This window comes from Simochromis diagramma, unplaced genomic scaffold (assembly GCF_900408965.1).
Source record: "Simochromis diagramma unplaced genomic scaffold, fSimDia1.1 OVJJ01000343.1, whole genome shotgun sequence".
Taxonomy (NCBI): Eukaryota; Metazoa; Chordata; class Actinopteri; order Cichliformes; family Cichlidae; genus Simochromis; species Simochromis diagramma.
This window is the reverse complement of record NW_024386831.1, coordinates 6,403,922-6,427,431: the sequence shown is the minus strand read 5'-3', so window position 1 is coordinate 6,427,431 and position 23,510 is coordinate 6,403,922. Positions and strand designations below refer to the sequence as shown.

The 23,510-nt window shown below is 38.6% G+C and overlaps 3 protein-coding genes across 7 annotated transcripts in view; all 3 read left to right on the top strand.

Annotated features, from left to right (window-relative positions):
* Positions 1–2,076: 2,076 nt before the first annotated feature.
* Positions 2,077–3,006, top strand: LOC120731366 (olfactory receptor 5F1-like). The gene has a single exon (XM_040028377.1). The coding sequence runs from the start codon at positions 2,077–2,079 to the stop codon at positions 3,004–3,006; it is 930 nt and encodes a 309-aa protein (XP_039884311.1).
* A 7,380-nt stretch (positions 3,007–10,386) lies between these two features.
* Positions 10,387–11,446, top strand: LOC120731365 (olfactory receptor 11H6-like). The gene is made up of 2 exons (XM_040028376.1): positions 10,387–11,336; positions 11,441–11,446. Exons 1-2 carry the CDS (start codon positions 10,440–10,442, stop codon positions 11,444–11,446), a joined length of 903 nt encoding a protein of 300 aa, XP_039884310.1. The 5' UTR covers positions 10,387–10,439.
* Positions 11,447–18,621: 7,175 nt separating this feature from the next.
* adarb1b (adenosine deaminase RNA specific B1b) overlaps positions 18,622–23,510 on the top strand; it is a 122,057-nt gene continuing 117,168 nt past the window's right edge. For 4 of the 5 annotated variants that reach the window (XM_040027694.1, XM_040027692.1, XM_040027690.1 and 1 more), the window contains exon 1: positions 18,622–18,904. The gene's annotated coding sequence lies outside the window, so the exon portion shown is untranslated. The remainder of the gene's footprint in view (positions 18,905–23,510) is intronic. The other variant, XM_040027693.1, reaches the window with a different exon arrangement.

Genomic DNA, 23,510 nt, shown 5'->3' with positions numbered 1-23,510 from the left:
GAATATTACTGTTTTTTTAGGATTGTTTTTTTTACAGTGTAGTTTTTGTGGGTTTCCATAAGTCAGTTTTTTCTTATTCTAAACAAAGAACTCCATATTTTTTCTGTATTACCTTGAAGTAAGCCATTTGCACCATGAACTGTTTTCTTCAGTGGTTACTTCACTGATTTCTGTTTTTCTTTTGAAATATTGCCAGTCATAAAGACTTGGAACAACCTTGTCCATCTGATTATTTACAGTAATGTCGCTTTTCTTTTTTTCTACCTAATTAAACGTTAACCTTTGCTGGTTTGTCATACCTCCCATTTACAGCTTCAAACTGACATTTGAAATAATATTTGTTGTGGTGTTACATTTGAAGCAAATGACATTTTTATGAATTTCTAAAGACTTCATAGTCATATTAATCTTGTTCATTACAGTTACCATCAAACCTTTACTTGCCTTAAGAAAAATGTAATAGAAAGTGAGCATAAAATGATTGAATTTACTGTTTTACTTTATAACTTATCAAAAAGGAAAAGGAAAAGAAGACCTTTCTCTTCCTGGAAAAACAAGTTGATTCCAAAGAGCTCCATTTTGGTTTCCTCTGTCCACAGCACTTTCTCCTAAGCCTTCTCAAAGTCATTTAGGTGTTCACTGGCAAACTTAAAACAGCCCTGTACATGTGGTTTATGCAAGATTTCAGTCTGCTATGGCAGTGGTTGTGGCTGTGGTTTCAACTCATTTCGGGTCATCAACATCCTCCTGTGGAGTTTTAGGCTGATCCACCACCTTTGTTATGATCATCCTCACCCCATGAGGTAAGATCTTGCATGGGGCAATTGATGGTCATTTTATATTTCTTCCATTTAAGAAAAATAGCACCAACAGTTGTTACCTTCACATTAAGCTTCTTCTTGATGGTGTGGTTGCCTAATCCAACCATGTGCAGGTCTACAGTCTTGTCTCTAATGTAATTTCACAGCTCTTTGGTCTTTGACATAGTGGTGAGAACAGTGGCGGTCCTAGCCTGTTTGGCGCCCTGGGTGAACACTGGTATATTTATTTTCTTACTCTTCTTATATTTATTGTTTGTTTACTTGCACTGCTGTAACTGGAACCTCGTCGTCTCGTCTCTCTATATACTGCACTGTATGTAGCGGAGATAACAATAAAGTTTACTTTGACTTCAGCAGCGAGCAGGCGCACCGAGGGCTCTCGCGCTCACTTTTCCTGTATAGAATTTCGAAAAAACATCGGTGCAAATTATAAGTCTGTATCATGATGTCTGGTGTTTTTGGGGTTTTTATTTTGTTTTATTTTGCGAGTTGGTTATTAGATGCTGCTCCAGCCGGTCAGAGAATCCCCCGCCGCCCCGCCCACTCCTCCCTGTGCCGCGAGCAGCAGGCCCTTACTCCCAGCAAATGGGCGATAGAAAACCGATCGATGCCTATGCCATTCACAATATGCGCTGGCATGACGTCAGGGCAGCATGAGTACGAGCATTTGTTTTGTTTGTTTTTTTGCCCGTGATGCCGCCCCCCACCACGATGCCGCCCCGGGCAAACGCCCGTGTCGCCAGTATCTAAAACCGCTACTGGGTGAGAAATCCAAATAGGAGAAATTGATTCTGTGGACTGGTATGCTTTATGTACATAATGAGTTGAGATCAGGAGTATCTGTAATTGACTGACTGATTGTAATCTGCAATGCCACACACAGCCAATCTGTGAGAGCTGGAGTTCTGTCTGGGTTGTTGGGGATCAAATACTTATTTCACTCAGTTACATGCAAATTAGTTTATAACTTTTATGTAATGTGTTTTTCTTTTGTTTGGTTCATATTCTGTTTCTCTCCATAAAATAAAAGTATCATAAGAACACACTATCCATTTCTTTGTGAGCGAACTTATAAATTCAGAAGGAGATGTTTAGTATATGCAGCATATTAAATCCCCTGTGATTTTTTCCAGATCATTGGTTGACTGGTTTGAAATCCCAGCTCACATGTTGCTGTAGACAAAACTAGACAGAGAAGAGTGAAGAAAGGAGACCAGATACAGTGAGCGACTAGGCTTCACTTCTCTCAATCACAATGAATAATGTTTCTGTAACAACAATGTTTTTTCTTTCAGGTTTCAATGAAACAGTCAGTCACAGATTTGTTCTCTTTTTCCTCAGTTTGTTGTGTTACTGCATCATTTGCCTGCTAAATGTTTCTCTCATTGTGATCATCATCTTGCACAGCAACCTCCATGAACCAATGTATATTCTGATCTGTGTCTTTTGCATCAATGCACTTTATGGAACAGCAGGTTTCTACCCTAAATTTCTCTGGGATCTCCTCTCTGATGTTCATCTCATCTCATATTACGGTTGCCTTATTCAGACTCAGGTGGTTTATTCTTCTGCCTGTGGTGAACTGTCGATTCCTGCACTCATGGCATATGACAGATATGTGGCCATATGTCAGCCACTGAAGTACCACTCTATCATGTCAAAGCAAAGAGTCATTAGGTTTGCATGGTTTTTGTGGTTCACAAATTTCTGCATTGTGGCTGTGAATACCTTTCTAACATCCAGACTGAAGTTATGCAGCCCGTATCTTTCCAGACTCTTCTGTGTGAACTGGAGTATTGTTCAACTCGCTTGTTTTCCAGCACAAACTACAATCAATGCTATATCTGCAAATATTACAATAAGTATTTATTTTCTTTACGGTGTTTTTATAGTTTGGTCCTATCTGTATATCATTCAAACATGTGTCAGGTCTATAGAAAACAGGGCAAAGTTCATGCAAACATGTGTCCCACATCTCGTCTCATTATTTACTTTTGCTGTGACAAAGCTTTTGGACATCATAAATATGCGACTGGGTTCGAAAGAGTTGCCTCAGACCCTTCAAAACTTTGCAGCAATAGAGTTTCTTGTCATTCCTCCTATTATGAATCCTCTGATTTATGGTTTCAAACTGACCAAAATTCGGAAAACAATTTGTAGTGTTGTTATTTTTAAAACTAAGTGACTTCTGTGTTATTTAGTAAGATAACTAATTTTTTGTAATCATGGACAGTTACAGATCAGATCCTTTTCTTATATGCGTTGAAAAAAGATATTAATGTAAGCAGTTCTGCAGCTTTAATCTTTATCTTCATATCTCAGGTCATTTCCATTTCCTACATATCTTTGCACTAAATGTATTTATGATGACCACCTGCCTAATTTAATTGAATTCAGTTTTATTTATGTAGCACCAAATCATAACAACAGTCACCTCAAGGTGCCTAATATTGTAAGATAAAGATCCTACATTATTACAATATTGTAATTACCATATAGCATTCATATAGAGAGGCTGTAATTCTAATTCTAAAGCAAATATGAGTTTACAGCGTCATTCCTGTTTACGATAATAACAGATTTGTCAGTAACAACATTTGTCATTACAGTGGTGTGAAAAAGTGTTCCCTTCCTGATTTCCTATTTTAATTGTATGTTCGTCACACGTAAATGTTTCAGAACATCGAACAAATTTAAGATGACGATAACACACCAAATCACAAAATGCAGTTTCTAAATGAAGGTGAAAAACCACCACCAACAAAAAAACACATGGTCCTGTGTGAAAAAGTGCTACATTTTCTCAATCAAAAAAATCCCTTAAATATGAGCTGCCTGACAAAGTGGAGTAGACGAAAAGATTGTCAAAAGCCAGACATCATGCCACGATCCAGGGAAATGCATGAACAAATGAGAAACAAAGTATTTGAGATCTCTGAGTCTGGAAAAGGCTATAAAGCCATTTCTAAAATTATGGAACCGCAGTGAGAGCCATTATCTACAAATGGTGAAAACATGAAACAGTGGTGAACCATCCCATTACTGTGAGAGCACAGGCACGACTCATCCAAGAGAACACAAAAGACCCCAGAACAACATCCAAAGAACTACAGGCCTCTCTTGCCTCAGCTAATGTCAGTGTTCATGGCAAAAATGGTTCCAAGACGAAAACCACATTTATTAAAAGAGACACAAAGGCTCATGATTATGCTCCCCAAGACTTCTGGGAAAATACTCTGAGGACTGATGAGACAAAAGTAGAACTTTTTGGCAGGTTTGTGTGCCGTTATGTCTGGTGTGAAAATAAAAGTGCATTTTAGAAAATGAATTTCATACGAACAGTAAAATGTGGTGGCATTAGTGTGATGTTCTTGAGCCGTTTTACTGCCTCAAGACCTGGAAGACTTGCTATGGTAAATTCAACCATGAATTCTGCAGTCTACCAAAACATCCTGAAGGAGAATTTCTGGCCATCTGTTCGTACCTCAAGCTGAAGTGCACTTGGGTTCTGCAGCAGGACAATGATCCAAAACACAACAGCAAGTCCATCTCTGAATGGAATTAGAAAAACAAAATGAAGATGTGCAGTAAAGTGCATTTTTCTTCTGTGTTCAATCAGACATTTTCTAATAGTTATAAACAGAACAAATGTTTTTTCACTTCACTGCTTGATTCTTAACCCGCCTAACTGAAACATGATGAAATGTCATTGCATTATTTTTGAAACGTCTTCGGCAGTGCATGTGATCGCATTGTAACTTACTAATAAAAAGTTCTGCGTGTACTTTGGTGTATGTTTTATATAATTTTATTGCACATAAATCATAGTCATTTTATTTTACAATAACACACTATCATATATCTCTTCTTGCTGATGTTGTTTCTAGTTATGGGAATAACTGTGTTACAAGTAACGGCGTTACTTTTTTCAGTAACGAGTAATCTAACTAATTACTATTTCTATCGTTACAACGCCGTTACCATTACTAACAAGAAAATGCGGAGCGGTCGCGTTACTATTTTTCAACAAACAGACGCTTGAAGCTGTGTTCAGCTTACCGCATCTTATATCAGTTGCACGGAAGTACAGTAGCTGTCTATGTAAGTAATCTGTGCGCTACAGCTTTAAGCAGCTGCGCGCGCTCCCTCGGACGGCAATCACTTTGTGCCCGACGATCACTTTTTGGCACAACACCTGGAGCTAAGGGGGCAAAACAATCGCATGAGTGCTGCTGTTTGACTGAGGAAGAATAAAGTAGTCGTGGTAAGCCAATCACATGACCACTTAAAGACAAAGCAACAAGGTGAGATATACCAGTTTTTAAATTGTGTTGATAGGCCACGTAAAACCAGACTCATGATAAACAATATATACGCAGCGTTTTTTCTGAATACTTTCGTCACGTTTACTGTCTAAGGTAAAAAAATGGTAAATGGCCTGCATTTGTATAGTGCTTTATTTAGTCCCTAAGGACCCCAAAGCACTTTACACTACATTCAGTCATTCACACACACATTCACACACTGGTGATGGCAGCTACATTGTAGCCACAGCTGCCCTGGCTGCCGGACACTGGCGCCACCGGGCCCTCTGACCACCACCAGTAGGCAACCATGAGGTTAGTATCTTGCCCAAGGAAATATTGGGCAAGATACTAAATACAAGATACTTAGGAGGGATGGTGAGAGAGAGAGAGAGATAAAGACAGCAGAAAAAGAGAGAGAGCGAGTTTTGAGATGTGAGAGATTTGTGACATTTAGCGTGTAGTTAATGTGTTGTCTTGTGTAGTTAGCAGAGATGGGTTACAGTATTACGGATTACAGTAACGCGTTACTGTAATCCGATTACTTTTTTCAAGTAACGAGTAAAGTAAGGGATTACTATTGCAAAAAGGGTAATTAGATTACCGTTACTTTCCTGTAGTAACGCTGCGTTACTGCGTTACTAAAACCGAGATTGTTTTGCGAGAGTGTCTCATGACAGTGACGTAAGCGAGTGCGACGTTCGTGACAACAGCTGTGTGCAGATCAACAATGGATAATATATCGAGTGCGGGAGAGAGTATGAGCGTGCAGCGTTTAAAGCGTGGAAGTACTGACCTTACTTTGAGTTTGATTCCATAAAAAGTGACAAAAACATTAATGTCCGCTGTTTACTGCATGGAAAGATCATAGTTCTCACGTTTAAGTGTATTCATAACCTTGCCCCTTCTTATCTCTGTGATCTGCCTCATATCACCACAGTTTCCCGCTCTCTCACATCTTCATCTTGTTGTTCCTTCTGCTCGTCTTACCGCTATGGGGCACAGAGCTCTCAGTCGCTCTGCTCCTCGGCTCTGGAACTCCCTTCCTTTATCTTAAAAAATAGAGATTCCCTTATTTACAGTGGGGCAAAAAAGTATTTAGTCAGCCACCGATTGTGCAAGTTCCCCCACCTAAAATGATGACAGAGGTCAGTAATTTGCACCAGAGGTACACTTCAACTGTGAGAGACAGAATGTGAAAAAAAAATCCATGAATCCACATGGTAGGATTTGTAAAGAATTTATTCGTAAACCAGGGTGGAAAATAAGTATTTGGTCAATAACAAAAATACAACTCAATACTTTGTAACATAACCTTTGTTGGCAATAACAGAGGTCAAACGTTTACTATAGGTCTTTACCAGGTTTGCACACACAGTAGCTGGTATTTTGGCCCATTCCTCCATGCAGATCTTCTCGAGAGCAGTGATGTTTTGGGGCTGTCGCCGAGCAACACAACTCCCGCCACAGATTTTCTATGGGGTTGAGGTCTGGAGACTGGCTAGGCCACTCCAGGACTTTCAAATGCTTCTTACGGAGCCACTCCTTTGTTGCCCGGGCGGTGTGTTTTGGATCATTGTCATGTTGGAAGACCCAGCCTCGTTTCATCTTCAAAGTTCTCACTGATGGAAGGAGGTTTTGGCTCAAAATCTCACGATACATGGCCCCATTCATTCTGTCCTTAACACGGATCAGTCGTCCTGTCCCCTTGGCAGAAAAACAGCCCCATAGCATGATGTTTCCACCCCCATGCTTCACAGTAGGTATGGTGTTCTTGGGATGCAACTCAGTATTCTTCTTCCTCCAAACACGACGAGTTGAGTTTATACCAAAAAGTTCTACTTTGGTTTCATCTGACCACATGACATTCTCCCAATCCTCTGCTGTATCATCCATGTGCTCTCTGGCAAACTTCAGACGGGCCTGGACATGCACTGGCTTCAGCAGCGGAACACGTCTGGCACTGCGGGATTTGATTCCCTGCCGTTGTAGTGTGTTACTGATGGTGACCTTTGTTACTTTGGTCCCAGCTCTCTGCAGGTCATTCACCAGGTCCCCCCGTGTGGTTCTGGGATCTTTGCTCACCGTTCTCATGATCATTTTGACCTCACGGGATGAGATCTTGCGTGGAGCCCCAGATCGAGGGAGATTATCAGTGGTCTTGTATGTCTTCCATTTTCTGATGATTGCTCCCACAGTTGATTTTTTCACACCAAGCTGCTTGCCTATTGTAGATTCACTCTTCCCAGTCTGGTGCAGGTCTACGATACTTTTCCTGGTGTCCTTCGAAAGCTCTTTGGTCTTGGCCATGGCGGAGTTTGGAGTCTGACTGTTTGAGGCTGTGGACAGGTGTCTTTTATACAGATGATGAGTTCAAACAGGTGCCATTCATACAGGTAACGAGTGGGGGACAGAAAAGCTTCTTACAGAAGACGTTACAGGTCTGTGAGAGCCAGAGATTTTCCTTGTTTGAGGTGACCAAATACTTATTTTCCACCCTAATTTACGAATGAATTCTTTACAAATCCTACCATGTGAATTCATGGATTTTTTTTTTCACATTCTGTCTCTCACAGTTGAAGTGTACCTCTGGTGCAAATTACTGACCTCTGTCATCATTTTAAGTGGGGGAACTTGCACAATCGGTGGCTGACTAAATACTTCTTTGCCCCACTGTAAATCACAACTCAAAACCTACTTGTTTAAACTGGCTTACTCGCTATAATACAGATTTTACTTACTGTCAAATCTTGGGGGTTTTTTGTTTGTTTTTGTTGTTGTTGTTATTTGTGGTTGTATTTTGCTGGGTTATTTTTTTTTTTAATATTTGAATTTATTAGGATCTATTTTAATCTACTGTTTTAATTATGTCATTTTCTCTTTGTACGGTGACCTTGGGTTTTAGAAAGGCGCCCTCAAATAAAATGTATTATTATTATTATTATTATTATTATTATTATTATTATTATTATTATTATTATTATTATTACCAGAGGACAGGAGTCCAGGAACAGAGCCAAGCCCCGAAACATGAGGAGCTTGCAGGGGAGCATCCCAAATTTTTTAATTTTATTTAATTTTATTTAAATTTATTTATTTTTATTTAATGTTTTTTGTTTGTTTGTTTGGTTTTTTTTAAATTCTGGATTACATCAGAAATTTAACCAAGGTGTTGATAAGGCGCAAATAAAATGTAATAAACCTTTCCATCGGGGCACGCAGCCTCCAACTCTCCCCATCCTCACTGTTACAAAAGCACCTGTTTAACTAAGAATGTTATTTTCGTTTAACACATTTTCACACGTGCACACATAACAGTTGTCTAAAAAAGTGTCATTTTTGGTCAAATAAGGTGAACTTTTTGTCTTAAACTCAAACTATCACAAGCATCCATATTTTTCATGATCATATTTTTTGTGCATATGATTATTGATTACTAACGAGTTGTGAAATATCATAATTTTATAATAGTCAGAAAAATTATGACTGACATGAAGTTTTATCAGTTCCTGTATTACTTCCTAAGTCATAAATTATTTGATAAAGAGGCCATAAAACACTGGTTTGACATGAGGGGTATAACAGCCCTCCTTGTGGTTAATAACAGATAAATAGCACTCCCTGCTGGAAAACTGGATCAACATTGACTTGACATAATATTAAAATGTCTTCTTAGGTGTTTCATACATATAATGAAACACTTCATAGGTGTTTTTCATTCTTTCAAATGACTCATTGTTCCCTCCACAATTCACATGAACATTAACCGAAGGTTTGAAATAAAGCTGTTTTTATTCTTATTATTTATTTATTATGAAAACTTTTATTTTTTAAAATCTCCATCACTGTCTATAACTAGAAGTTTCAAGTAAAAACTACAGAAATGAATGTGGTTTGATATCAGCAGGATACCTTGCTGCTTGCTGTATCACACTCTTATTAGACCTCAAAACATCAACAGTGAGACTTACTTTTAAATGAATACCAATACTTATTGGATTTTTGGATGGGAACCTGGAGTTCTTAACTGCATAGTTCTTAAAGAAAATACAAAGAAAAATTGTTTTTATGGCTGTGTTCTGTGATTACTTTCTGTCAGTGATTCCTGGGATACTGTTTCATTGTGTTAAAATCACAGCGACAGGATTAGAGAGCATATTTGGGCCGGGATTTGGAAGTTGCTGGACACGCTAACCTGTGAGACAAGAATTCACTTTTAAAATTATGCAGTCTATACATTATAGGTAAAACTACTGTTATAACATCTATGTAATATATTCAAGAAATTATGTCATTAGCATGTTTAGCACAGGGGGGACCACGAGGAACTGTCCTCTCCTCTTTCCTCTTCAGCCTCTAAACCACAGACTTCAGCCACTGCACGGATACCTGCCATCTTCAGAAGTTTTCTGATGACTCTGCGGTGGTTGGATGCATCAGTGAGGATGATGAGACAGAGTACCAGGCTGTGGTTGACTCATCTGCATTCTGTTGAATCATCTGCAGCTCAACGTGGCAAAGACCAAGGACTTGATTGTGCACTTTAGAAGAACCAGGAAACCTGTGACCCATGTTTCAATCCAGGGGGTCAATGTGAATATTGTGGAGCACTGGATTACACACAGATAATAAACTGGACTGGGTTAAAAACACCACTGCACTGTACAGGAAGGGCCAGAGTCTTCTCTATTTTCTGAGGCAGCTGAGGTCCTTCAACATCTGTCGGACAATGCTATCTGTTGTGGCCAGTCCCATCCTCTGTGCTGTTGCAGCAGGTTGAGGGTCACAGATGACAACAGACTCAATAAACCAATCCGCAAGGCCAGTAATGTTATGGGGACAGAGCTGGACTCTCTTAAGGTGGTGTCTGAGAGGTGGATGCTGTCCAGTATAATACCTCCCACCCACTCCATGACGTGCTGGCTAGTGACAGGAGGGCGCTCAATGAGAGACTGAGATTACCAAAATGATCTCTGATTGACACAAGTGGCTGTCATTACTGCTAACATGAATTATTATCTTTCTGAATCTACAAAATGCAAGTAATGAACATTTTTCATCATGAAAGCATTTATTTAAATATTTTTAAAGTTGTTTTATTCAAATTTCTTGAGAACCTGCACATTTGTGTTGTTTTATGTTATGGTTGGTAAAGGAAACATACAGAATGTCCTATGATCTTCCAAAGCTGTGAGCTTTCATTCCAGATCATTGATTGGCTGGTTTGAAATCCCAGCTCACATGTTGCTGTTATCTGTACTAGATAAAGAAGTGAGGAGAACAGAGATTAGACACAATGAGGGACTGACCTACAATGAATAATGTTTCTGTAATAACAATGTTTTTTCTTTCAGGTTTCAATGAAACAGTCAGTCACAGGTTTGTTCTCTTTTTCCTCAGTTTGTTGTGTTACTGCATCATTTGCCTCGTCAATGTTTCTCTCATTATGATCATCATCTTGGACAGCAACCTCCATGAATCAATGTATATTCTGATCTGTGTCTTTTGCATGAATGCACTTTATGGAACAGCAGGTTTCTACCCTAAATTTCTCTGGGATCTCCTCTCTGATGTTCATCTCATCTCATATTACGGTTGCCTTATTCAGACTCAGGTGGTTTATTCTTCTGCCTGTAGTGAACTGTCGATTCTTGCACTCATGGCATATGACAGATATGTGGCCATATGTCAGCCACTGAAGTACCACTCTATCATGTCAAAGCAAAGAGTCATTAGGTTTGCATGTCTTTTGTGGTCAACAACTTTCTGCATTATGGCGGTAAATGTCTTTCTAACATCCAGACTGAAGTTATGCAGCCCGTATATTTCCAGACTCTTCTGTGGGAACTCGAGTATTGTTCAACTCGCTTGTTTTCCAGCACAAACTATAGTTAATGGCATATTTGCAAATATTACAATAATTATTTATGCACTTCACGGTGGTTTTATAGTTTGGTCCTATATGTATATCATTCAAACATGTGTAAAGTCTATAGAAAACAGGGCAAAGTTCATGCAAACATGTGTCCCACATCTCGTCTCATTATTTACTTTTGTTTTAATAATGCTTCTCGATTTCACGAGTGCGCGATTTGGTTCAAAGTTTTTACCTCAAGTCCTTCAAAACTTTATAGCAATAGAGTTTCTTGTCATTCCTCCTGTCATGAATCCTCTCATGTACGGTTTCAAACTGACCAAAATTCAGAAAAAAGTTTTTATTGTTATTTTAAAAACTAAGTGATTTTTGTGTTATTTAGTAAGGAAACTCATAGTCTTATAATCATGCACAGTTAAAAATCATGTGCTTTGAAAAAGGTCTAAGAAAACTCCAATTTTGTGTTGTCTGAAAATTTTTTGTAATAGTCTAAGCAGATATAAATTAATATTTATCTGCATATCTCTTGTGGCTCCCATTTCAACACATGTATTTTTGATGTTCACTTGCCTAATTACTATATAGCATCTGTGTGTAGAAGGGCTGTAAATTCACACTAAATAAAAGTTTACAGCCTCTCTTCTCATTACAGTTTAAAATATTCAGTGACTAGTTACTGTAGGCACATGACAAAGACAAACATTTTTAAATGTGGCAGAGCTATCAGAGTGTCATTCTACTTTAATATTATACCACCTTATAAAAGTGATACACGGCCAGAAGAATGAAGCAGTTTTATCCACAGCTCTGAATGAGTTCCTGCAGGTTTGAAGGGACACTCCTGTACGACAGGAGAAGGATCATATTTCAGTTCAGTGTTTTCTTTCTTCTCTGAGTTTTTATCTTTTTTACATTTAACACTTATTGAACCATTAGAAGACTTTGTTTTTTCTCATATTGAAATCACCACTAAAAATGATACAACTAACTTGAAAATTGTTTGATGGATTGCAAGTTGTCTGAAAATTTTGACAATCGTTTAAACAGTTCGAAGGTTTTAATATTTTTCCACTAAATGTATATTTGATGGTTAAAATAAATGTGAAACTACAGCTCTCTCTCAGCACTCTCAGACTGCTTAAACTCTTTTAGTTGTCACAAAACATGTTTTCTACAGAACCAGAACGATGGAGCACGATTCATCAGCGTTGTTTCCTACGGGGTCGGGATTCAAACTGCTGTCTGGTTTCTTATATTTTTCACTTCATCATTGTTCACTTTAACTTTTTCACTTTTATGTCCATTTGCTGACACAATATTAGGTTTGTTACTGCTCTGTTATCCACTCTTATCTCTGAATAAAACAATTACAATATTTAATGACTTTGTTTCAGAGTTGTCAAATAAATCGGTTTCATAACGAGACTTTTGTGAGTTATCAGATAAATAAAAGTATATTCCTGAGTCAATGACTATAATAGAGATAATTAAAGACACCGTTTATCCCTTAGAAGTAAATGTCTGCTAGAAAGATAAAGTGGACTATAACAGTAAATATATGCTTTTATTTTAAGCTTTTCAGGAAGTAAGTAATCTGGCTGATAGTGGGGATGTGACATGTTCCAGTTTGTCAGCATGATGTCTTCTGAGAAATGCTTGGGATTTTTGGACTCTTTACACCTAATCTGATGATGCTTTCATGAGGATATTGTTAGAATTGTATGTGTATGAGAATTAGACACAGTCTGTCCCTTGGCCTTCATTGCACTCATGTTTACATACAGCTGTTCTGGGCTCAGCTGAAGTGTAGTCTGTTCAGTCACTTAGGCAGTGAAGGATATTTCAACCAAGGTGTTACATGTTAGTGCACAGTTATTAACATTCATTTGAATTTTGATTGGAATCAGTTATAGAAATCAGCCGTGCAAATCATTTAATGCGGTCTGGTGCACACCGATGTATTTGACTGGAACTCATTTTTCTGGAAACAGTTCTGCCTTTGTGCCTTTTAAGATATTTTGACGTCTGAGGATTTAGTGTTACGTCACAGAGCCCACTTTAAGTTTATTTCAGTGGGAAGAAAATTATGGTGGACGGGATCCTGTTGGCTGATGTTAGTGGTTCACACCTCTTTGTTCAGCACAGAATTATAGGTCATTATTATGTATAACTCCAAATGATCACTGAATATGCATATATTTACACATATTTACACTGACAGAGGTCATTCACTGGGTGAATCTATCTTGAAAGCGATCAGGTTTAAACTTAGCACAAAAAGAAAGGAAGTTTGTGTTTGGTTAATAATTTCTTTGTTGTAACAAGGCTACTTGACAATAAATCTTATTGCCAATAAGCCTGTTTGTTCCCCCTTAAATGGTGCCACAGTTATAAGGAAAATGTATTTGTGGTTGAGCGGCAGAGCTGCGTATGTAGGTTGAAGAAAAAAAAAATCACAAATCTTCTCTGCCAATGCCAAACAGCTTATTCTGCTATTGACTCTTGTTTGGTGTTGTTTAATGGACTGGATTATTGACACTGGGAATTTAACACTTTATTCATTTTACAAACATGGGCCTCAGCAGCATACACAGCTCATGCTGGTCACCAGCTCGGTCACGCACCGCTTTGTGATGGCATCACATTTTTCAACTCAAAGTAAAAAAGAAAAAACCGTTTAAACCAGCCCAGAATGAAATTGTACTTAGTCTGTTTATTTTGAGTGGGGTGTTTATATGGAACATTTATATTCTATTTGAGCTTTTAACCTGATTAAAATCAGAATATTAGGGGCACATTACAGAGCCAGTGCAAATGTGAAGGATGAGTGAGTAAAATGAATCAACAGGCTGGTTCCTGCAGCATCAGCAGTACGTGTGGACATGCCCTTTGGGCAATATTTAAAACAACTGCACGCATGGGGCTGAAAACTGCTTTTCTTTCACTGGCCCCTTGGTCATTACACTCCACTCTCCTTTGTGAGTTTTTTCCTCCTTTTGAATGTGTTTATATGCTCATTAACATGTACAGCCCCCTCATAAGGTTTGCAGCCGGCACTTGGTTCACTTTATATTGTAAAGTAAAGACTCTACTATGTAACATGGTACTGTATGAGCAAGCACTCGGCGGCAGTGGCAGCAGAACTGAACAGTGAAGACAGAGACTCATTTCCATGTTCAACACTTTCTGTGCTCCAGTTAAGCAGCACTGCATCTGCTTTCAATACATTCATGTGAGCATCTTACCTCATCGTGCCATCGTTGTGTAACTCTGCGGTGCAGGTTGTTTGGAGTTTGGTGTTTTGTTTGTTTTGTGTTAAATTAGTGCTGTCATGCGGTTCAGGTGCTGTAAGCTACTTTTTTGCAGTTGCTGGAAGTTAGAGACACTCTTTACTCTCCCGAGACTCGGCCAGGAGTTAGATTAATACTTCCCATTAAAATAACATTTACCACAGCAAACGAGTTGTGTTTATCAAGAAATCAGGTTTTGTTTGTTAACTAAATTTGTCTTAACTTTTATGAGCTTCTGTAAGCAATTTTTGCTACTTTCATTTTAAATTCAGAGTGCAAGATTATATTGCTTCTGGTTAGAAATCCATACTTTATTTCTTTGAGGTGAATCATATCCACCATACTTCATTTTCTTCGGTGTGAGCTTTCTGATTTCTTTTTCAACCCCGTGAGGCGACTGTTGTTGTGATTTGGTGCTGTATAAATAAAGACGTTTGTAGATAAATTATTGCAAAAAAATCATCTGCAAATTGCTGAAGTGTGGGTATAATGCACAAAGTCTTATTGACTTTTACACTGAAACAGACTGCTCAAGACTTTTGCACAGGGACAAGTCTTGAGCCACCCATCATTTCTTTATATAATAATAATAATAATAATAATAATAATAAACTTTATTTATAAAGCAAACTAAAAAACCAAGGGTATACCAAGGTGCTTGACAAAATAAGATAGGAAAAATGAGATGGGAGGGAAAAAAGAAAAGGACCTGGCACGTATCAATTATAAAACCATGAAAATGGTTTAAAAGAAGAATTTGAAAACGCTCACAAAGAGCTTGTGAATATGGCAAGGGCATATCAGAATAGGGATTAACAACAGAATTAAGAATTTTAAATAGCACACGGGGGTTGTGACCATTAGCCAGAATGGCTTTGGAAAGAAAAGATGCCTTAGCCATTCTAGCAGCAGTTTGAAAACTTGAGCGGCTAGTCCGTAACATATCATAAGAAACCTGAAGTTTATCTTTTTTCCACCTTCTCTCATCACGGCGACAAACACAGCGTAAAGCACGCATAATATCATTTAGCCAGCAATGAGAGTAGGTTCTAGAGCGCTTCATTTTGATGGGAGCAACAGAATCAAGAATAGAAGAACAAAAAGATAACAGAATATTAACATAACCATCAATCAAGCAGAGAGAACAGTAGTTAGGTACAGCCAAATCAGGGGTAGATGAAAGTAATGATAACAAAATATTAACATAACCCTCAGATAAGCGAACTGAGCAGCAGTCAGGAATCATAAATGCCGAATCCAAAAAAGACACAGCAAACTTTGACACAGCTTCAGAGCTGAGTACACGTAGTGGACGAGAAAGAGCTCCAGACTGAGATCCAGGGGCAGATAAACCAATATCAAAAGAAACTGGGAAATGGTCAGAAATCCCAGCGTCATTTATATTCTTAATACAGATATCCAGGCCATACGTAAAGACAAAGTCCAAAATATGGCCTTTAACGTGGGTTGGTTCATTTACCCACTAAAGGAGGTTAAAAGAGTCCATTAAAGCAAGAAAGTCTTTAGCAAGCAGGTGTGTGTTAAAATCACCAAGAATAAGAACAGAGTCATATTTAAAAAGAACGGAACCCAGGAAGTCGGCAAAGTCCGAGATAAAACATTTGTTATATTTGGGCGGTCGATAGACCAACACACACTGAGTGGTTGTGGAAGCAGTCATCTCCAATAACTGAGCTTCAAAACTAGCAAAGTTAGGTGAGGAAAGTTGCCGAACATTATATACGTTTTTAAAAACCGAAGCTACACCACCTCCCCTACCAGAAAGCCTCGGTGAACAAAAAAAAGGCACAGTCCAAAGGAAGATGTTCAGAGAAAGGGATGGGCTCACCAGGGCGAATCCAGGTTTCCGTAAGGAATAAACCATCAAGGCCGCTAGTAGAGAAGAAGTCATTTAAATACCAGCGACCTGACATTAAGCAGTGCCATCTGTGGCCAGGGTACTAGAAGCATGACGTAGAGTGCTTAGATTGCTTCAACAAACTCCCCGTCGGCTCGGAGGAAGGCCCTGAGACTGACGCGACGGCCACTCCTTCTTTCCCGCTTCCTTTAGCGTTTCTTGTGGAGATTAGAGAGTGGTAGGTAGGAGAAGCCGAAAGACGAATCCAGTTGTGGTAGATTAGCACTGCCCACACTCCAGCAGGGGTCAGCCCAAAATGAATGGAAAGAAGTGTTTGCCTGCCATATGTAATCAGTGCACAGCCACTAGATAAACATACGACTAGAAAAGTCCATAAGTGAAGGTAAAGGGAAAAGGGAGGGTAAAAAACATCAAGACAGACACAACCGATATTGTGCAGTGTGTTGTCAAAAAAAAAAAAAATAAATTGTGGGAATTGCACATGTGGAGGACAAAAGAAGGCCTACTGTAGGTAGATGGGATACACCAGGGTAAAAACACAAGGCTGAAATGAATAAAGGAATGAAATGGAACAAAGGAAGTAAAATTAAATACAAGACACATGTTGGAAAAGACTACCAAAATAAAACAGGAAGTAACTGACAGAGACTTAAAAAGACACACAGAATGCTAGTCTAAAACAAGATTTAAATATTAGCAAAATATTGTGATAAAAAATAGATCAAAATATAAATGTAAAAACTCCTACAGAAAACCAGATTACAAAGGTATCAAGCACGAAAAAGAAACGCACAGAAATTACAATAATAAGAAACCCGAAGGATATAAATTTAGAACTAAGAACAAAGCTCATAAACTATAATCAAAAACTGGAACAAATAACTAAGACTCTAATTATTAAAGAATATACACAGAGAATCAATAATTAAGAGGCCTAAAGAATGATTCTAGAATACTACTTACAGAAATTACCGGAAAGCTGATTAAAAGAGTTCAAACTAAACTGAAGAAGAAAGGTGGACATAGCAAATATTGACTGTGAAGCTCATTAGAATTGCACAAACTCTGTGTATTTTTTTTATACTTATATGTTGTATTCCCATGCATGTTTGCACATGTTTCAATACAATGATGTAACTCTTTTCAGTACCATAACATGTCTGACCATTTTGTAACACTTTCTTTTGGCTCTTCCTTATGTCTTGAAGAGGCTGTGCCTTCTCCAGCGTGATAATGTAAATATGAATGTGTTTTTTAATGGCTTGCTGGTATATTATAGCTGACATTGCTCGCTGGACCATGTTGTGGTACAAAACCCTATTACATGAAAGTACAAGCCAGCCCTAGTTCAGCTTCGCTTGATGTGTCTTTTAACGCAATTACTTTCACCTTAAGTTATTTATTGGAAGGATTATTTTTAAACTATTATTAAAACACTAGAATTTCTTTTTTTTAAATGTACATTTAAAGTGGACATAAAAGTTGACATTTTTCAGAGGATATCAGAAACATAACACAGTAATTTAAAATAATGACGTCAGACAAATGAGCCCAACGACTGTGATTTCGACTCAGCTAAATGCACATTTCATTAATTTTCTTTTATTAATTTTAGAAAATAATAGGTATTCAGTATTATTGTTTATATATGACAACTTCATAAATTGAGAATTTATTAGATAAATAACAGGAATATTGTTTAATTTTCAATCATTTTTATTATTTATCTGTCTATTGTGTTATATTAGAGAGTGGGTACTGTTGTGTGTACAATGCTTGTGTGTACAATGGTTGAGGTCCAGTATAAAGTTATCTTGAATACTGAAACGTGCAAACTTATTCCAGTACAGTCCAAGAACAGAAATATGAACTTGGACATTTGCATAACTGATTTGTTTTTAAGTGCTTTATTCACACTAGATTTCAAACTAAGTCACATATAAGATGCCAGTAGTCAATATAACAGATAACAAAAACAGTGTTTAAAAGTTTCGGTATCTTTATTATTTATCTATTTATATTGTTGTATGGTTGTGGGTGGCGTGGTGTGATGTCTAAAACTGCTTGCAGCTGACAGTGAATGAAATAAGTAGCTGCTGCACCAAGGTCCAGTATAAGGTAAATAATAATTATCGTGAATTTTGAAACATGCAGACTTACTCTAGTCCAAGAATAAAAATAATATTCCAGGATATTTGCATAACAGTATGCATAAAACACCCCTGTAGGAGCTTTGTGCAAACTAGATTTCAAACTAAATCTCATGTTAAACGCTTTTAAAGTCAACAGTTACTGAGCGTTATGTCTTTGACCTCCTCACTATGTGTGTGTGTTTTTATATACGATGTTTATTCTAGATGGGTTTATTGCGGGCCTTCGTGTTTTATTTTGAAAATCCCGAGCGGAAGCTAATTACTGCTACGGTAACTTCACGGACGTCTGAGGGGGGTAGGACATCCCTGACCGACCTGCACCGACTCCGCACCGCTCAGCGGCAGTAATGCAGCGTTTCCTTCCCCAGCCGCGGCGAAACACGGAGCAGAAGAAGGAGGCCGACGGCAGGCTGTGAACACTGCGGTACATGCGACCGTACAGCCGCTCTCTTCAGCCTGTGCTCGTTTTTCTTCCACAGCGGCGACGACACGGAGGAAGACGAGGCATCTGCGTTTGGGGTTTGAAGTGGCGGACGAGATATAAACGTATCCTGAATTCACGGCTTCCCGTTGAGGCCATCAGTAAGTATCCGTTCTGTGTTATTTTGGGTCTGCAGTGGATGAAACATGCTAATGTGATTTGGGTTCCGGTTGTGTTTATATAATATTAGGCTGGTAATCCTCCGGAGCAGCGCAGACGTTAGGGCTCACCGGTCAGAATTACATGAATAATTAGCCAGGATATGCCGCTTTTAAATAAACGCGTAAGCCTTTTAAATTCACCTTGCTGTTACTGCTGTTATCAGCTTTACCCTGTCTGCTCAGGAGACTGCATCATGCACAATTAACAGTGATATCGTACTACAAAGCCTGTGCCTGCTGCAGCACGCTGGGCTGTTACGTTATGCAGGTGTGATTTTAGATTCGCTGCTGTCCACGAGAAAAACATGCAACATAATCCACGCACCGTGCACGGTGAAGCCGCCTCCTTTCAGGCTTGCTGTCTTGTAGAAGTCATTTATGTATAAAAGTGTTATAACTGTATCAGAGGCGGACTGTAATAAGGATTCAGGCCAAGAATTTGACTTCATCTCAGGCCACTCTGTTCACAAACCCCCGTGGACTGCTTTGTTTTTTTCACACTAAACCTTTACTGTGCTCAAAATAATGCACTTTATACAGCGTGTCTGTTACTGCAAGTGAATTACTTCTAATACGACTGAAGGGATGTGGAGAGAAAGTGTGTAATCATAAGTTATCAGCAGCAATAATTAATCATGCTACTGCTGTTATTAACCTGATATTAAAAATGAATTTTTACATTTCATGACCTGCCTGTACAAGTGCCAGTTTAGTAGCTTTTTGTTTGCCTGCTTTATGTTTATGTGGGAGGAGAGGACCCAGCTTCCAAAAACAAAATGCCTCAATCCTCAAACATGTAGTTATACAAGGTCAACGACACAGAACAGTGAGCCGTTTGACCTTAAAGGTAGCTCATATATGCAAATTATCACCTTTAAAGTTCAGCAAAAGTGCACAAAAAATCTCCAAAACTGAAAAAAAAGCTACAATAATGTAATTAAATTCATGTGAAAAAGAAGAAAACATGAAAAAGTTTCTGGGCATTTATTTATGGGACGCCCTCTAAAGATCCTGCCACAGCATTTCAATCAGGCTGAGGTCTGGGCTTTCTCAGACATAGATTTTCCTGATGTGCTCGGGATCGTTACAGTGTTTGATGACTCAATTTTGGCAAAGCTTTATCTGTCGGATGTTTGACTCTAGAATACTTTGGTATACAGAGGAAGTTATGGTCGATTCAGTGACGGCGAGGTGCCCAAGTTCTGCGGCAGCAGTGGCACAAATCATGACCCCTCCACCACCGTGCTTGGCAGTTGGTATGGGATGTGTGTTTATTACCAAACATGGTGCTGCGTATTATGGCCACACATCTCCACGTTGCTGTCATCTATCCAAAGGATGTGGTTTGTTCAGAAGCAACTTTGCAAACCTAAGCTGTCCTGCAATGCTTTTTTATAGAGATGAACTCTTTCTCCTGGCAACACTTATAAATCAGTTGTACCTGTTTAGTCTTTTTCTAACTGTACTGTTATGAACTTTAACATTTAACATATTAACTGAGGCCTGTAGAGTCTGTGATGTAGCTCTTGGGTTTTTTGCCCATCACTGCACCGTCTGAATTTGGGTTATATTTGCCTCTCCTAGAAAGATTGTGTCATTCTGATGACACACCTGAATGCTCCACACCAGAAAACTGCCAAAACATTTGCTTTAAAGCTCACGTTTTTGACTGACCCATCCCCTCACTGCACCTTAAGCAGCATTTTTCTCTTTTTTGTCTCTTGTCCACCTGTCTTTTTCATCTTATTGCTCATTTCAGGCCACTTAATTAGTATTGACAGAGAGGCAGTTAGACTTGTGATGTGCTGAGAGAGATGGCATCAGTGCATCGCGCAGCCTGTATCTAGTATATTCTACCTGTGCTTAGATAACAGAGGTGGGACCAAGTCATTGTTTTGCAAGTCTCAAGTAAGTCTCAAGTCTTTATCCTCAAGTCTCAAGTCAAGTCTCAAGTAATGTGAGGCAAGTCAGAGTCGAGTCTCAAGTCACTGGTGTAAAAGTCCGAGTAAAGTCTGAAATTTTGAATTTCAAGTCCTTTCGAGTCTTTAAAAAAAAATGAAAAAAGCATGTTGCAGTTATATGCTAAATGTAAATATTAGACCATGTAATTTTTAAATCTGTGTTTTTCTCAACACATGACAAAATAGTGAACGTAGAAAATATACACAAATTGTGAAATTGCACCTCTTTAAAATGCAGCTCAATTAAACCTAGCTCCAAGAATAGTTTTCACCAACAGTTCTGAGATAAGCTGCATGTTATTCTTGGATGCGCTTGTAGGACCGGCTTTAAAATAGCATGACAAAAATATCATACATAAACAAATGATATTTTTTTTAAAATATCATTAAAAAAAAAAAAACTGCATCACCAACGTAGCCTGGAAAACATTTGCTAGTTAGATGAAGTCAGCTATCTCATCGTAGCATATTTATAATCATACGGTTCTTGGAGTGAGTGCATACACTCGTGAAGTTTAGTAACTTCAGGTCACTGCAACAAGCCCAGGTACAGTTTACCGCCGGATGGGTGCAGGACCTTGAAATGCACCGTGTAGAAAGTAAAGACCATCGTACGTATCATAAGTTTACCAGTCTCACAAATCGTCGTCATAAATACACATTCGTTAACCGTTTATTAATAGGACCTTTGAGCTCAACGGTAATTAATTAGCAGTGGAAATAATTTCTGGTAGCATCACAGAAATGTAGCAGTGACAACAATATTGTATGCTGTAATCGTACTGGACAATTAGTGATACAAAACAACTGTTTTATCCTGTGAATAAAAGTATATGTTTTTGTCAATGTACCATAATAACAGAAGCGAAACGCAATATTGTGTCAGGACAATTCACTATTTATGCACAATAAACAAAGGAGCGACAATTTCTGTTCAGCGCCAGACTTGCTTGTAACCTATATCACCAATTATGTTAAGAAAAATGACGCATTAACTACAACAGCAGACTGACCTGTGTGGAAATGCTCGGAGCAGACTAACCTGTGAGCTGGAGTGTTCTGGGACGTTATATTTGGTCTTTGAATGGCTGCAATCCAGTCGCCTCTTTGTTACTTCGGAAACATGGCTCGAACAATTTCTCTTCAACGACGTAATCCGATAACAACCGATCTCTTTACCCGTCGGCTTCCCGTGGCTGTCATGCGACCGGCTATTGCAGTTAATAATACAACAGCTTCTTGACATTTTTGTGTTTCTTTTTATCTCTGTGTGACTGATTTCAATTGAAAGCCTGCGTGCGCTAGTACCTCTTGCCACGAGTTCCCAGAATCCTTTGCGGTTCTACCCGTGAATGACGTCACATTTTCGATCTCTATATAATATGCATGTTAAATTTTATATTTGGGGTAAAATATCAAGTCTTTTCAAGTAAACCGGTTCAAGTCCAATTCAAGTCCCAGGTCATTGGTGTAAAAGTCCAAGTCAAGTCACAAGTCTTAGAACATTTTTTCAAGTCAAGTCTAAAGTCATAAAATTAATGACTCGAGTCTGACTCGAGTCCAAGTCATGTGACTCGAGTCCACACCTCTGCTAGATAATACTGGAACATACATTCTTACGGGACAGGGCAAGTGTGAGGCGCCTTTCAGATTCAGTTATTCTACAAAAGTCAAGCTGCCTTGTACAGTCGGCCACTGAATTGTATAATTCCAAACAAAACTTGGTAACATGTTTCCAAAAATTGTGCATCTCGTTTTCACAAGTGAAAGAAGCCTTAGACGTCTTCACATGACATTGAGATTATGCCAGTAATACAGAGCTGTCTCAGTGTCTTTTTCAGGTATGAATTGTTAGAAATTTCTTGTGCTGAAATTCTCTTTGCACTTTGAGCTGCGCTATTTACGTGGCTTCACTGTTTAAAGTTGATTAGAGCCAGATGGATAATTGAAACATTGCTGATTTTTAGGAGTTATAGGATTGCACTTATCTTGTACCACCAGTACAAACCTTTAGTTTCCATTAACATCACTTTGCCGTTTGAAAAAAGGTTTGGTCTGCAGTTCTGCGAGTTTGGCCCCGAAGGCACATTTTTCATGCAAACTTTAAGTGGACTCTGTTGTAACTGTCAACAAAATGTCAGCAAAGGCAGTAAGAGGCTATTCTGACATGTGGCGATACACGAGTACCCCCGAACGGTTGTTTGCGTGCGTGCTTGTTTTCATACCGTCACCATGGCAATCAAAGACCGTCTGAGTGTGTGTATGGTTTGCGGTCATGTTCATTCATATAAAGCAAACATGTTTTCCATTCCTAAAGGTATAGTAGTGGTGATTTGTGAGATCTGGCTTAAATGACTCACAATTTCCTTTTTACCAGTGCAGCACAAGTGGGATTATTTCACAGAACAGCAATGCAGGAGAAGCATGCTGCTGACAAACACTTGTTTTCATTTAAATGAATTACATGGCATCTGTTTGCAGCTCTGTGAGACAAGCCACTTTGCTGATTTGCTGAGTTAAAGTGAGTAAGTGAGGTTTTTGCAAAATCCAGCTGCAGTAGTCAGCTAAAACGGAAGCCTGTCAGG